At 30.3% G+C, this 14,068-nt stretch overlaps 1 protein-coding gene and 1 long non-coding RNA gene across 5 annotated transcripts in view; both read left to right on the forward strand.

Annotated features, from left to right (window-relative positions):
• The first annotated feature begins 1,221 nt into the window (after nt 1-1,221).
• Nucleotides 1,222-3,075, forward strand: LOC141486165 (uncharacterized). Of its 2 annotated transcripts, XR_012467674.1 has the most exons (3): nt 1,657-2,143; nt 2,209-2,301; nt 2,603-3,075. It is a non-coding gene; the product is annotated as an uncharacterized lncRNA (long non-coding RNA). The 2 variants fall into 2 exon arrangements; XR_012467673.1 differs by having other exon boundaries at nt 1,222-2,301.
• A 1,637-nt stretch (nt 3,076-4,712) lies between these two features.
• LOC111512066 (testis-expressed protein 2) overlaps nt 4,713-14,068 on the forward strand; it is a 36,115-nt gene continuing 26,759 nt past the window's right edge. Inside the window, exons 1-3 of one of the 3 annotated variants that reach the window (XM_074183858.1) lie at nt 4,713-4,968; nt 5,032-5,139; nt 10,666-10,821. In XM_074183858.1, the coding sequence (XP_074039959.1) occupies nt 5,091-5,139; nt 10,666-10,821 (205 nt within the window). In that variant the 5' untranslated portion in view covers nt 4,713-4,968; nt 5,032-5,090. Of the gene's footprint in view, nt 4,969-5,031; nt 5,140-9,698; nt 9,787-10,665; nt 10,822-14,068 lie in introns of those variants that run through there. The other 2 variants (XM_074183862.1, XM_074183853.1) reach the window with 2 other exon arrangements.

Raw genomic sequence — 14,068 nt, forward strand, 5'->3', positions numbered from 1 at the left:
TTGGATCTGGTAAACCATTTATCTTCAGGATATGGAATAACTACTGATAACTTTTTCACCAGTATTGAGTTAGCTAATATGCTTTTAGATAAAAACCTTACCTTGTGTGGTACACTGCGTAAAAATGAAACTTGTATTCCAAAAGAACTACTTCCAGCAAGATATAAGAAGTACTTTTCAAGCATGTTTGTTTTTATGGAAAATAAAACCTTAGTTTCCTACGTACCAAAAAAAAAATGCGGCAGTTATTCTTTTATCGACTGAACATAACGATGACAAAATAAGTGGAGAAGAAACTAATTACAAACCAGACATCATCTTACAATACAATAAAACAAAGGGTGCAGTGGACACAACAGATAAATTAGCGAAGGAATTCACGACACAAAGAAAAAGTAATCGGTGGCCAATGGCAATATTTTTTCATCTGCTGGACATTGGTGGCATCAATGCCTATAAACTTTGGATGTTGAAAAATCCAGATTGGAAAAAAAATCGCTTGAATAGGAGAAGAATTTTTTTGTTGGAGTTGGGCCAAGAATTAATTAGGAAAAACATAATTCGTAGATACCAAAATGACAAGTCGTTACATTCCAATATAAAACAATCCATCATAACCATTTTGCCAGAATTAAACGTAAGGAACGAACAACCTGTTCCCGTTATTGGCAGAAAGCAGCGATGTTTCCTATGCGAGAGAAGTGAAGACAGGAAATCTCGAAAGTTTTGTATTCGGTGCAATCAGTTCGTATGTGCAGAACATTCAAAAAATATAACAGTTTGTAACAGGTGTGATAATTAAATCATTATTTAAATTGTCACTAAAGTGCTTGTTCTTTTTTCATAATTATTTTTGTTTTTATTATTCCTAATCATTTCATATTATTTTTTCAAAATGTGTTTACTCATTTATCAATGCTGACAACTTTTTTATGTAAAAATATATTGTTTTTATAAGCAGAATGTGTTTTTTTTAATATTCCCTAATTATAACATTAAAAAAAATAATAATAAGCCAAAAAAATGTTGGGGTGCATTTGGACCCCACTCCGTATTTAATGTAAGTTTTTGACCACGGGTTTATGAAGGTTAATAAAATACATAATCAGTTATATAATTCCCTGTTAATCAGTTATATAATTCCCTGTTCCACTGTTTGCTACAGTTTGTTTGCGTGGTCACTTCGTTATTGGCTGGAATGACGAACGACCTTTCAAACTACCCACACAGCACTAGATATTCATGGAATATTCCCTGTATATCATAAAACGAACGTATATATTCCAAATATTCATAGAATATTCTTGGAATATATACATGCCTTTAGAATATTCATAGAATATGCTTGAATGAATATGGCAGGATTATTCCCGAAAGAATGTGCATAGAATGTCTATAAATGGATTATTCTCCCTTGAATATTCTAAGAATATTGTCGATCGAATATACCATATGGTATATTCTTAGAATATATCCCCACGGTATATTTTGGAATATTCTATACAATGGAATTTTGAATTATCTTATGATAACGTATTCAAATAATTCAATATTATTAAGAACAAAAATATTTGAAGATCTTAATCGAATGCATAACCTAATGTATATAACCCTGATAGTGTTAACCAGTTCTTGAACTCAACGCAAAGATTCTGGATGAATTGCTCCAGCAGCAACTGTTGGAAACGACAAAAAAATTTGAATGGGCCAATAAATGAACCAATTGCATCAATAAATTGGTTAATTCTCATCCTATTTGTCTTTTTGTATTTGAAATTATTTAATTACAAAGCGAAAAATCCTGGAAACACAGAAATGGGGAAGTGAATAATTGGAGTAAACGTTTCTCATTGGTCAATTGAAGTGTAGCGCGCGACAGTCGAATAAGCTCTGTGAAAGCGGCTGTCCCTTAATGCATGGTACATTTGCGTTTGCGTTAAATTCGACATTTGATTCAACATGGCGGTTGACGTGGCAGGTTCGCGTGTGTAATGCATGATGTGTTGGTGTTATTATCAAAGTATAATTCTGTCACGTTCAGTGTACCATTTATAATTTGGGGTTGTCCAATTTGCAGTACAGCGAATAGTTTGATTTTGGATCTTCAAACAGGAGAGTTGCATCTATTCAGTCTTCAAGAAAAGTAAGTAAAATGCAATAGTATCGATAGTAAAGTCATGGTGATTAACCTACTATACCTCATTTTAGGTTCGAGGAGAGTTGGTGTGTGGGATTTGTTGGTTTGACTAAGTACATGTTTGAACTAGAGTGATTTCAGCTGTGTATCTTCAATAGAGAAAAGTAAGTGAATGACACATTCTTTTGTATCATTTGTTTTCATAATTTTTATCATTCGTTTTCAAGATAGTATCAATTTGCCCAAAAGGAAACAGAGTGGTACCTGGTACAGGCAGGTGCGCCAAGGAACTGAAAACGTAATGATTACTTTTCAACAAGACAATGCAAGTTGCTCTCCAAGTCATAAAATGTTGTAAATGTTCATGAGTAACCTATGCGAAAAATATCTATTTGATTTTTATTCCAGTTTTATTGTGCCACTTTCAAATAGTGATAATGAACGTTAATGTACATTTTGTTCCAGGTATTACTATTGAAACACTGGCTGATGCATTGTTGGACAAATATAAGGAAAACTATTCTGGTGAGCAAAGTTTGAATAACTTTAAGTAAGTGAAATTCATTGAAGAACCCATCTTACCACTCATTTTAAATACTTCATTTGTGGGTTTATTTTTCGAAGTGAGAAACCTAACCTAACCTATTTCTTGATGTAATACACTTTTTCTTTTTCAATGAAATGATATATTTATTATTTTTTAATTAGTGCTGATGAATTCACAGAGTTGTTATTTCAGTATATTTTTTAGTATACATTTGTTTGAGAGTAGGAACATCCTAATTTGAATACATTTCTAATATTTGTAATATGACAGTATTCAGGAATATTTTATTCAGTGAATAAATATTTTGAATTAGATTTTTTATTTTTAATATTGGTTGAAACGTCAAATATTTCAGTGTATATTGTTTTTAAAATATATTTGTTTATGAATATTATGTGTTTTATTACTTGTGTGAATCTTGTATCAAAATGCAATATATACATGCCTAATAGCGGTTACTCGTCACATTCTTGGAATATTCCAAATATTCCTAGAATATTCATAAAATATATTTAAAGAATATTCTATGGTGTTTCTCTATTGTATATTCCTACAATAAACTAAGAATATCCTGAATATTTTATGAATATTCCTCGGGTTCTATTCCTGGAATATTCTTAATAGAATATACCTTAGATATTCTAAGAATATTATAAGATATTCCAAGAATATTCCCAAGGAATATTCTTAAAATATATCAAAGGTTCGCCAGGAGCACTTCCAGGGAATATTCTCCAGAAGATATATATATCCATGGCATATTCATAGCATAATACAATATCCTTAAATGTATATTCATGAAATATACCTGGAATATCTATTGCTATGTGGGTAATGACATGCGCGATTTCAGTCTTAAGATGTGTTCCAAAAGTAACCAGAATCATCTATTAGGTTTCAACGATTCCACATCCTGACATGCCCTGATTTTGGACTAGAGGCTTTAAGAAACTCCTCAAATCTCTGCTTTCAAAAATGAATAAAATACAGGGATGTCTTCATCTCAAAAGTGTGTCACATTGTACAATAAATATTTTTCAATTCGTGTTTTCTTGATGGACCCTTTCAGCGATCGTTTTCATACTCATTTTTTTCTACAACGCAATCAACTACTATTTTCTGTGTGTGCTAGTAATAACTCTTCAAGCCGCCGCTTATATTAATTTATAATAATAATTATTCTTTATCATATTGACCAAAGAAATATTTATTATCCCTATCGTAGCCAATATTAAATTGGCAAAATATTTGAATTTCAAACTGAATACCGATTCTTGGTTGGGTACTCTGATGGTCAAGGCCGCAATACATGACAAAGTCAATGAATACCTGGCGGCCCTTTAATGTTGACTGGTCAAGTTTCTATGACCTACATTGTATTCGAGGTGTCATTTTCAGTGGTAAATTGAATTAATTTGAAACTTATCAAATATATCATTTGAGTGCAATCGAGGAATTATTACGAGGTCATCTCGACGGTTTGTTAGGCAAACATTTCAAAAATTTCAACCAAATAGCTTAATTTTACCTTGTTCAAGTTCATGGTTGGTCGGTAGCCGGGCGGTTTGACGTGGGTGCTTTGTTCACTTAGTCAACGCTTGAATTTCACTTGCTATCGTCCAACCTGTGTTAGGAATCACACGTTAAAAGGTAAGATCGTTAGTCCTTATCTCGCACAAGTTTCGACTTATGAGGGTTGTCGTTAGTAGGGGTGGGATAGCTGGTTAACGAAAAAAATATATTTTAAACATTTTTTTTAACTAACCATTCGACGAAAATTTCAGGTTGACAGTAATCAACACATCAGATTCTCCTGTTCCGTGTCCCATCGGTGAGGAGGTCGAGTGCACAAAACATTAAAGATTCATATAAATTTACAAGTTTTATGGTCGAGTCACAGAATTGTTCACTACCTCAGAGTAACTTTTATTACTCTGAGTTTACTATTATTCAAAATGGATCTTTCTTTTAAGATTGATTCTGTGGTATGTGGTGTCTACTTTCGACTTTCCAGTCAAGAGTCAAGTGTCATGGGACATGACAGACGACTGTTGACGATGACAAATTTATGAATACTACAGTTACAAATTATAAATAATTATAAGACTTTTAGAATAAACTCAAAGTTTGAAAAATTATTTATTTGTAGTGCAAGAACAGAAGTATTTTTATGAAAATATTATTTAAAAACTCTGCTTTCACCGACAAGATTCGGAAATTTATTGTTATTCATCATCAATCAATATAATGATAATTGACTCCTGAACAATGGATCAAAGCAAAAGTAAGGAAATTAACATTAGATGAGATGTAAGGTTGTTCAATCTATCATTCGCATTTATTACAGAAGTGACAAAAATTGCCATTAGAAAAAAAATAACTAATCATTAACTAACAGATCAGAAAATGAATAACAGAAACGACCGCAGCAAAATAAGTTTGGGAATGCTAAAAGGTAAAAAGGTATATGCCCTGTTTCAAGCAATGTAAGGAATAGATTTATGAAAAATATTTAATATTGTGTGCAAGTGGCCTATTCACCTTGTGTAATGATGTAGGTAATCAAACTCCAGTTGAAAAGTATTAGATATGTTGACCAAGAAAAACGTCTATTATTGGAACAAAACACTATTTTTAAAATATTGTTTTTCATTAGGAACACTTTGAATGCTGAATTTGTTTTGAATTTTTCATGAAGCCGTTTTTTAGTGTGGCACAGTGTGTTTTTGGATTCAATAATTCATTTAATTTCAAGAGATGAGTTTTTTCCAGCAGGTATTCTATTTTTTTTAGTTTTTACAATTCAGCTGTTGATAAAATGATTTGAGTTTTGTATGGTTTTGTCAACAAAAACAACTTCACTCGGAAAAAGAATCATACATACTTAATGATTTTTTATCTATCACATCGTAATGATTCTGAATAAATGCCTTCAGCCAGTTTTACCTTGAAGCAAAGCAGAACCGGATTATTAAGGATGGAAACATGCAGCTTAACTTACCATTAGAATTAGCATTATTACCAAAAAGTTGAGATATTGCTTTCTCATGTTTCGTTTGATACAACTTCAATTACATTAAGAGTTACTCAACTTTCATCTTGTTATTGTAAATTTTTTGACCTCTTGCACATTCTTTTGCACTCATTTCAATTTAACCTTGTGTTCTGTTTTATGTATTCTTTCTTAAATACATATGTGTCAATATATAAGTTATTTGAAATTTTCAACATACTGGTCTGTTACTTAGTGAAAATCAATAACATAATTCATGATAATAAATTGAATTTTCACTTGAAAGATTTAATGTTCAATAGGCATTTCACTACATAGTGGCATCCTCAGTGGGACTGCACTACTTTATAATGCAATTTATATGAATTATTGACTTCAATTAATAGAGATTGCTATTATTAATTTGACTGCATGTTTCCGGCATTACTCATTTGGTTCCAATATTCTTTATAAGTTCTTGTTTCTGATCATGGAGTGATTGGTGAAATATTGCACCTTTCAGACCAAAATTTGGTATATGTGTGGAAGTACATTTTTTTACCTTTACAATTATTGTGTAAGTATAATAACGGATGCGACATCATTAAAGTTGTGTTTTCTAACCAACTTTTTATCACTATACCTCTTCAATTATTCCATGCATAAGACTTATTTATGTTAGGAAACTTTATTTCATTAGAAAAAGAAAAGTGACGTTGATGCTTTGCACTGAAAAATTTCCACAACTTGTTAGAACATATCAAAAAATATATAAAATTACACCACAATGGATATATGTGTTGTCAATTTGAAAAAAATATCGTTTTTAAAAAAAATACGAAATATCGGTAAGACCCGCCAATTTTATTTTCAGAGAACAGCTTGTTGATAATATTTTTAGCTCTCGCGGTTCAATCCCTTAGAGGGGGTCTACTCGACCTTTCATTGCAACCCACGAGGGTTCATTTGTAGCTCGCACTTATTCAAACTCAACTGAATAAATCTGGCTTCATATTTGGTGAGTGATTTCTCAGATTACCTAACAAGAATTTCATAAATGTTACTCAGATTACTATTAGAAACTGTTTTCTCGGTAGCTAGAAAGTTTCGACACTGTATACACCACTGTTAACACCACTCCTCGTGGTGTATATAATCAATAGCTAATGAGATATCGACTATAATGATAAAAGTTAATAATATTACATTTAGTAATATCCTTATACATAATACTATATTTTTAAACATTTTCTATGAATATAATAAGTAAATTTTTCAACGAATTTTTTATTACTGTACATAAACAAACAATAAAATCCAAATAAATATCACTGTTGCCTAGGATTGGATATATGTAACCACCCTTTAAGTTTGTCTAGCCAGATGTCATATGTTACATGTTACCATAAGTCAAATAAGGTATCCGACGAAGTTGCTATTTTATACAACAATTACCTACTAAAGCCACGAAAACCTAAACTTCATAGTAACCCATCATTCCTACGCGATGAGAAATTTCCTGGTTTTACAAAATTACGAAAAAAATCTATAACCCTAACAAAATATACATTTTTTTCACCCCTTACACCAAATTTAAGTGTCTAGTTAACATATCTTCTGTATCAAATAATCATGTAAGTGAAATTGAACATACTTGACTCATATTTTAATTTAGAAATATCACTAGTCACCATGTCGAAACTGGTGACAAAACTTCGAAAAATCAACATTTGAAAATATAAATCGACCTGTTTTATAATCTTTTGTCAAAATTTGATAATTTGCCTACTTAGTATATCGTTTGTTAACTTTTTAATTTCACCCATTCATATTTCACAATTAGTTGAAGGAAAAATAGATTTCAAACAAATAGTCAAATTTGGTTGGCTTCATTAGCTAATTTTATGACAGAACTTAATAAAAATGAAAAAATGGACGTGTTCTATTCTTTTTTGTTTATAGTTTGAGTATCAAATACTAAACAATTTAAACTTGCAGAGAAGATTGTTAATATAGTCAAATGTTAATTTTCAAAATGGTATTGTGTTTCAACAAACAAAGTTGCCAAGGAATATGAGGTGAAGACTCTAGTGGTTTTTCAGAATGAACTTTCCAGGTGTTTCAATTCTTGATAACTATTTTCATTATTATCTTCTGTATTGAATATATATCACCTAATTAGTTATTTAAAAGTGGAATTCACTTATCTATCTATAATGTGCAACTTTGCTTGACTTTAGATCCAAAATACGATAATTCTTCCATAAAGTAGTTGATTATGATAATTTTCTTCATTTGCTGAAAAGGCCAAAAATTTTTTTAGTTGGCAATAGTTGTAATACCGATCTATTTATTGTTTCCCATGATTTTTGTTTCATGAAAAATTAAAAAATACTAGCATGTATCAGTTTCTTATAAAAAAAACAACTGAATAAAATAAACTAAAACTACTTTCCTAACCAATCTTATGGTTTATGGTTATGTATTGTTTGAATGCTTATAACAAAACATTTTTTCATTTGGCATTCATTTCTAATTTTTCATCACATTTGAAATGAGTTGTTAATATTGCATCCTATTTCTGAAATTTAGGAAAAATTAAATTTCCAGCTGTAGATTGCATGAGTAAAGAAAAAATTTGAGAGTGGTAATGTTTTAAAATTAATTTTATTACAATGATTAGAAAAATTCACTTATGATGCACTGTTTGGAACCTTTGGTGTAGTAATAAATATTACTGGAGTTTTTTCACAACACCAAATCGTTATTTTTAACACCTCGACACCAAGTGATCATCTTCAAAGAGGGAGATTAAACTAGAAACTAACGCGAAGCTAATGGTATTTATGCTATATAGATATTCCATACAGGTATACCAACCTAAATTAATTTTACAATTTTGCCTCATCTATTATTTTACAATATATGTTTAACTGTTATAGCTGTATATAAAACAATTTTCAGCTATATAAAAATTAATTTCACAATATTGCTTATCTAAGTTTATTTTTGCAATGTGTCCTTATTTTTACTCTCATAGGCATCTAGTTGCCTATGAGAGTGTAGAAATAAGTAAACACAATATTATGAATAACGATGACGGACCTATACCAAAGAGCATACTATATAGCTTGTTAAAATAATGTTGGGTTTACTGATTACTACATAAGGACACATTGCAAAAATGAACTTGGATAGGCAATATTGTGAAATTAATTTTTATATAGCTGAAAATTTTTTATATACATCTATAACAGTTAAACATATATTGTAAAATAATAGATAAGGCAAAATTGTAAAAATAATTTAGGTTGGTATACCTGTATGGGTGGTACACCTGGATGGTTTACCTGTATGGAATATCTGTATAGCATAAATAGTGTTCACATTGTATATAGTTAGTAGTATAGTATATAGGTTAGTCTATATACAAAGGCGTTAGTTTCTAGTTTAATCTTCCGCTTTGAAGATGATCACTTGGTGATCGAAACACATGTTGAGGTGTTAAAAATAACGATTTGATGTTGGGAAAAAATTCCAGTAATTTTTTTAGAAAAATTCAGTTTAATTTTATTGATGAAAACCATTTCAATTGTAGACAATTTCGGCATTTCTACAAACAGCATTGAATGAATTAAATGATGATAATACAGACGAGATTTTGAAATGTGGAAGGGTCCACTCATTTTTCATCAATATTTCAAAATTCAAGTCTAAACCATTTGATTCTGAAATCAATAAAAGTTTCATAAGTTATACTAACTCAACTATTTACTGTAAATATGAAAGACATTTTAATGGAATATTCATGAGTTTTTTGAGATGTTTCAAGAAGGTCATCCGTCTATCAATAAGGTCAAGATCTATGACTCATATTTGACAAGTATTGTTTCAGAGTTACCATCAAATCTTTCAAAAACTATCAAAGTGATATTTAGCACAATACCAAGTTAATGTGTCGACTGTCAGTATCCTCTGTAGAGTTGATAGAATGGAAAACAAGTTATTCAATGGTGAAGTTTATTTCATATTGTGTAATGGAGTATACCATTGTTAAGAGAAATGTTGTTATGGATAACTCAATGAAATTTGGTACTTTTCCATCAAAGCGTAAGCTATGTTTTGTGAAACCAATCTACAGAAAAGGAATTCTGGTAGTTTTTGAATATCAAATTTCTATAACTGAAACTGAATTATCAAAACTTTGAATGTGCTTGATTAGTATCTAATAAGATACATATTCTACTTTTCTTTCTGACTCTGTTTCATTCTGTTGCTTGTTATGTGCCCTGTAGCTGTCCACATAATATTGAAATAAATTTAAATTGAAAGGGAATATTTTTTGGAGAGATTATTTTTTGCGAAAGAAAGCTTTTGGCTTTCTACTTCTCCATCTTGATACAAAAAATTTGGGAATCTTCCAAAAAGGAAGGAAGCAATCAAATTTCAAAAATTAACTCTATATAAAGATGTGTAGGTTATGCAAAGAAGTAACTTTCAGGCACAAACTGGAAGTAGAAACCCTCTCGAAACAGATATTTTCATATAAACATTGAATTACGAAAGAAAAATACTTTCGAAACAAATATTTTTATATGAACGCTGAATTAATTATATTGTGTAGGAATCCTGTGTATGATATCTGATACAATTCCATTATGAATGTTTGGAATACAAAAGTAATGGAAAGAATGTTTTTCGTATAAATCAGCGTTCATATAAAAGTATTTGTTTCGAAAGTATTTTTCTTTCGTGTAATTCACTGTTTATATGAAAATATCTGTTTCGAGAGGGTTTTTCCTTTAGGTTTGTGCCTGAAAGTTATTTCTTCACATGATCTACACATCTTTCTTTAGAAGATTCCCACATTTTTATATCAAGATGGAGAAGTAGACAGCTAAAACCTTTCTTTCCCAAAAAGTGAAATTGATATCAAATTTCGATTTTTGATTAGTAATATATATTTTCTTATGTCGCAAATGATTTAAGGTAAATCCGCGACTACTTCAGTTCCATCTATCTCCATCAAGTTCCATGCAAATGCAGAACAAATCGAAGAGTTATATGCCAGTGATGATGAAACTAGTAAACAAGAGGAAAAATCTGATAAAGTTTCTACAGCTACCAGTGTTCCAGTGAATATAGGTAAGAATATTACTTTCGTTCATTTATTTTCTTAAAGACTTCCTCAATTTATATAATTGAAAATTCAGTAAAATAAATATGAATATAAAAAAAACATATCGAGTTTTAATAAACTTAACCAGCTTCTATTTGAATAAAATGGAAAAGTAACTCATAAAATCGTAACTCGTTAAATAAAATATATAAAATAATGCATTCAAATATTTACATTGTGAGTATTCAGTCGTTGAAAAATTAATTAATCATTAAATGTTTCCTTTCTGTAAATAGCATTTGTTGAGAAAACATAAGTGGCATTTAACAGGTTGCTGTCACAGAATATTAGACGAAATTCTTTGAGAACATAAATCCTCATAGGGTACATGCAAAATGAAGGACTCAAAATGTAGAACTTGAAATTTTCTGAAAAAATTTAATCACATTTGAAATATTTGCCATAATTATAGATTTCCAAATATCCTGCTACATTAAATGGGCATGTTATATAGATGCATTATGTAGTCATAAACTAAAATTTACTCATAAAAAACATTTATCATTTGTATTATGACACTTTCAAAGTTCTTCAAATGTGTTCATGTATATCTGCTTTCATTTAATTATATATTTCAGTTCGTTTCCTTTTATATTCATCCCTTTTCTGGATTTTTTTAATGATTTATTATGATTTTGTTTTCATATATTGTTATGACGTTTTTGTCATTCACTGCATGGATATATTTATACACTTATGCTTTTTATCTGAAAAATTAAGATTTATTATTATTATATTTCTAGAGTTATATGGAACAAAGTTGAGTTCAAGTATTATATGTGTATGTATTAAGTGTATTATATTTATTTGGAATTTATTTCCACCATAAATATGGAAGTGTCCAATCTCCATATAGTCTTTTTCAACTAAAATTATTTTTTTAATCGTTTTCCGCCAGTCTTTTTCCATAATATTACATACTCCTTCTTTAACTAGCTCTATTACCTTCTTATCAAATTTTGGAAAAATTATTTTTACGCCTGATGCTTTGTTTCAATTTTTCCCAAATGAACTCAATGGGATTGAAAATACAAAAATAGGGAGAAAATCTCAGTATGGTGTGTCCATACTTTTCAGCAATACTCTCAAGGGCATACACTTTTTCAAATGCTTTCAAATGCAACAAGTACATAGTTGGTTTTTGGTATAATCATCTTCAAAAAACAAATTGTTGTCCATTAAAACACTTTGTATTTCATCTTTCTTCGAACTTTTATTAGGTACTTTGATGAGCTGTCGCGAATGAGGAAGCGTTGTCAAGAACCATTACACTATTCGCATCCAAATTTGGGATCAATGTGTTTTCAAACCATTCCTCGAAAATATTAGCTTCCATGTTTTATGATAGTTATCATTGCAGTCCTCAAGTTTTTTTCCACCTAATTTCAAAGAATTCGGAACCCATCCTTTACTTCCTCCGCAATGCACAATGATTAGTTGCGATCCTTGGTTTGCAGGTATGTTAGGCGTACACATTCTCGAACCATCAGTCCACCCTCTCGTAACTGAGTCGTGAGTGTCATGCCAAGTTTCGTCCATATAGAAAATTTGCGGTTGTTCTTGTCGATATTTAGTTATTTGTTCTAAGTATTTGTTACGCAATTCCATTATTCTTCTGCTTTCAATAACTGATTGACGTTTGTTTATTACTTTAAATCTAAATCCTAGTTTCTTTAACCAATTCTGAAGAGTTTTGTCACAGCAGCTCACGTTATGGCCAGAAGTATTCAATTTCTTCCTTATGATTTCAGTTGTAGGAATTTCATTGCTTTTGTAACAGTCATATATTGTTTTTTTCAATGATTTTATTAGATGAACATCTAAAGGTTTTGGTAATCCAGTATCACATCGCGTCTTGAGATCCTAATGTTTGTTTTTGACTATTTTATGTACAGTTGAGAAAGGAATTTCGGTCAAATTTGATGTTGCTTGTAATAGTTTCCCTCGAAACCAAACTTGAGATGTAGATTCTTATATACATTGAAACATACTTTCTGTGTTTCAATATTCAAATGCATCCGAATCTAATTCACTGGTATATCTTTTCGCATTGTTCCCCATCGCTATTGAAATCACTACGTGGGAAAAAGTCTGCGTTGTTATTACACTCGTTATTACTATTAGTACTTGTCCAAGGACGCCACATTTTAAACAGATAACAAAAATTTTAAGTAATTATAACTGTACCAATATCGAATTTCAACACTCAAATCACGATCAGTTCCTGAACTGAACATTGACAACATGACTGTTATAACCATTCTGGCATTCTATTCGTCACCGTAACATGACTTCAAATGTAATTTTATGACTCTTCAGCCAATCATAAAACTCGGTTAGTAAAAATTATCCAATACGAACCGCCAATTCTTCAGTCCACGCGGACTAGTTGGCAGCGGCTTCATTTCTCTGTATTGGTTTTTTTTGGCCTTTGAGGCGCCGACACCTTTAACTATGCACAACACCGGTTACTTCGACTATACTATAGGATTCAAATCTTCAATACATTTTCGAAAAGCAAGTGATTTATTTTTGAATAAATGAATCACTGAATGCAGAAAAGAAACATGCTCATTTTGTATTACTTGACAGCTGCTTGAAATGAAAATTCATCAATAATGAATGAAAGAATATAATGAAATGACTGAAAATCTTATCAGTTATGGTTCCTTTAACCTCCTTATCACATTCAAATTATTTACTGAAATTTATAAAAGCTCTTGTTTGCCAAAATATATCCCTTCACTAATAAAGAATGATTTTATCAATTTTTTGAAGTTGTACAAATTTTCAAACATGTTGATGTTTGAATTTTTGAAGAAAAATTAATTGTGTACTCAACGATTATTTCAATTAGAGCGAATATATTTATTTTTCAACAAGGCATAACGAATGATGACTTCACCTGTATCTATTAGGAAGTGTGTTAGATAATGTCAGTTGTGGGTTGGGAAGATTAAAAATTTTAGAATTTGGCTCTGAACTTACGACCTATTTGAACTGTTTTGTATAGTGTCTTATAGATCCTAGATCTTCTATGTTTCATATGATCATGAAATGCATTTCATTCTCATAACTTCTATGATTTCCATGATCAATACTCCCCAAAAAACAGAAATTTTAAATATTTTCAACTCTGTAATTTTATTCAAATTTAAGAGAAATCAATATTGGGTTTCTAAATATTTGTCCGGTTTTATAAGTCTAATTTGA

This window comes from Leptinotarsa decemlineata, unplaced genomic scaffold (genome assembly GCF_025532065.1).
Source record: "Leptinotarsa decemlineata unplaced genomic scaffold, Ldec_3_MD MMD2_P_RNA_scaffold_2, whole genome shotgun sequence".
In the NCBI taxonomy this organism is placed as follows: domain Eukaryota; kingdom Metazoa; phylum Arthropoda; class Insecta; order Coleoptera; family Chrysomelidae; genus Leptinotarsa; species Leptinotarsa decemlineata.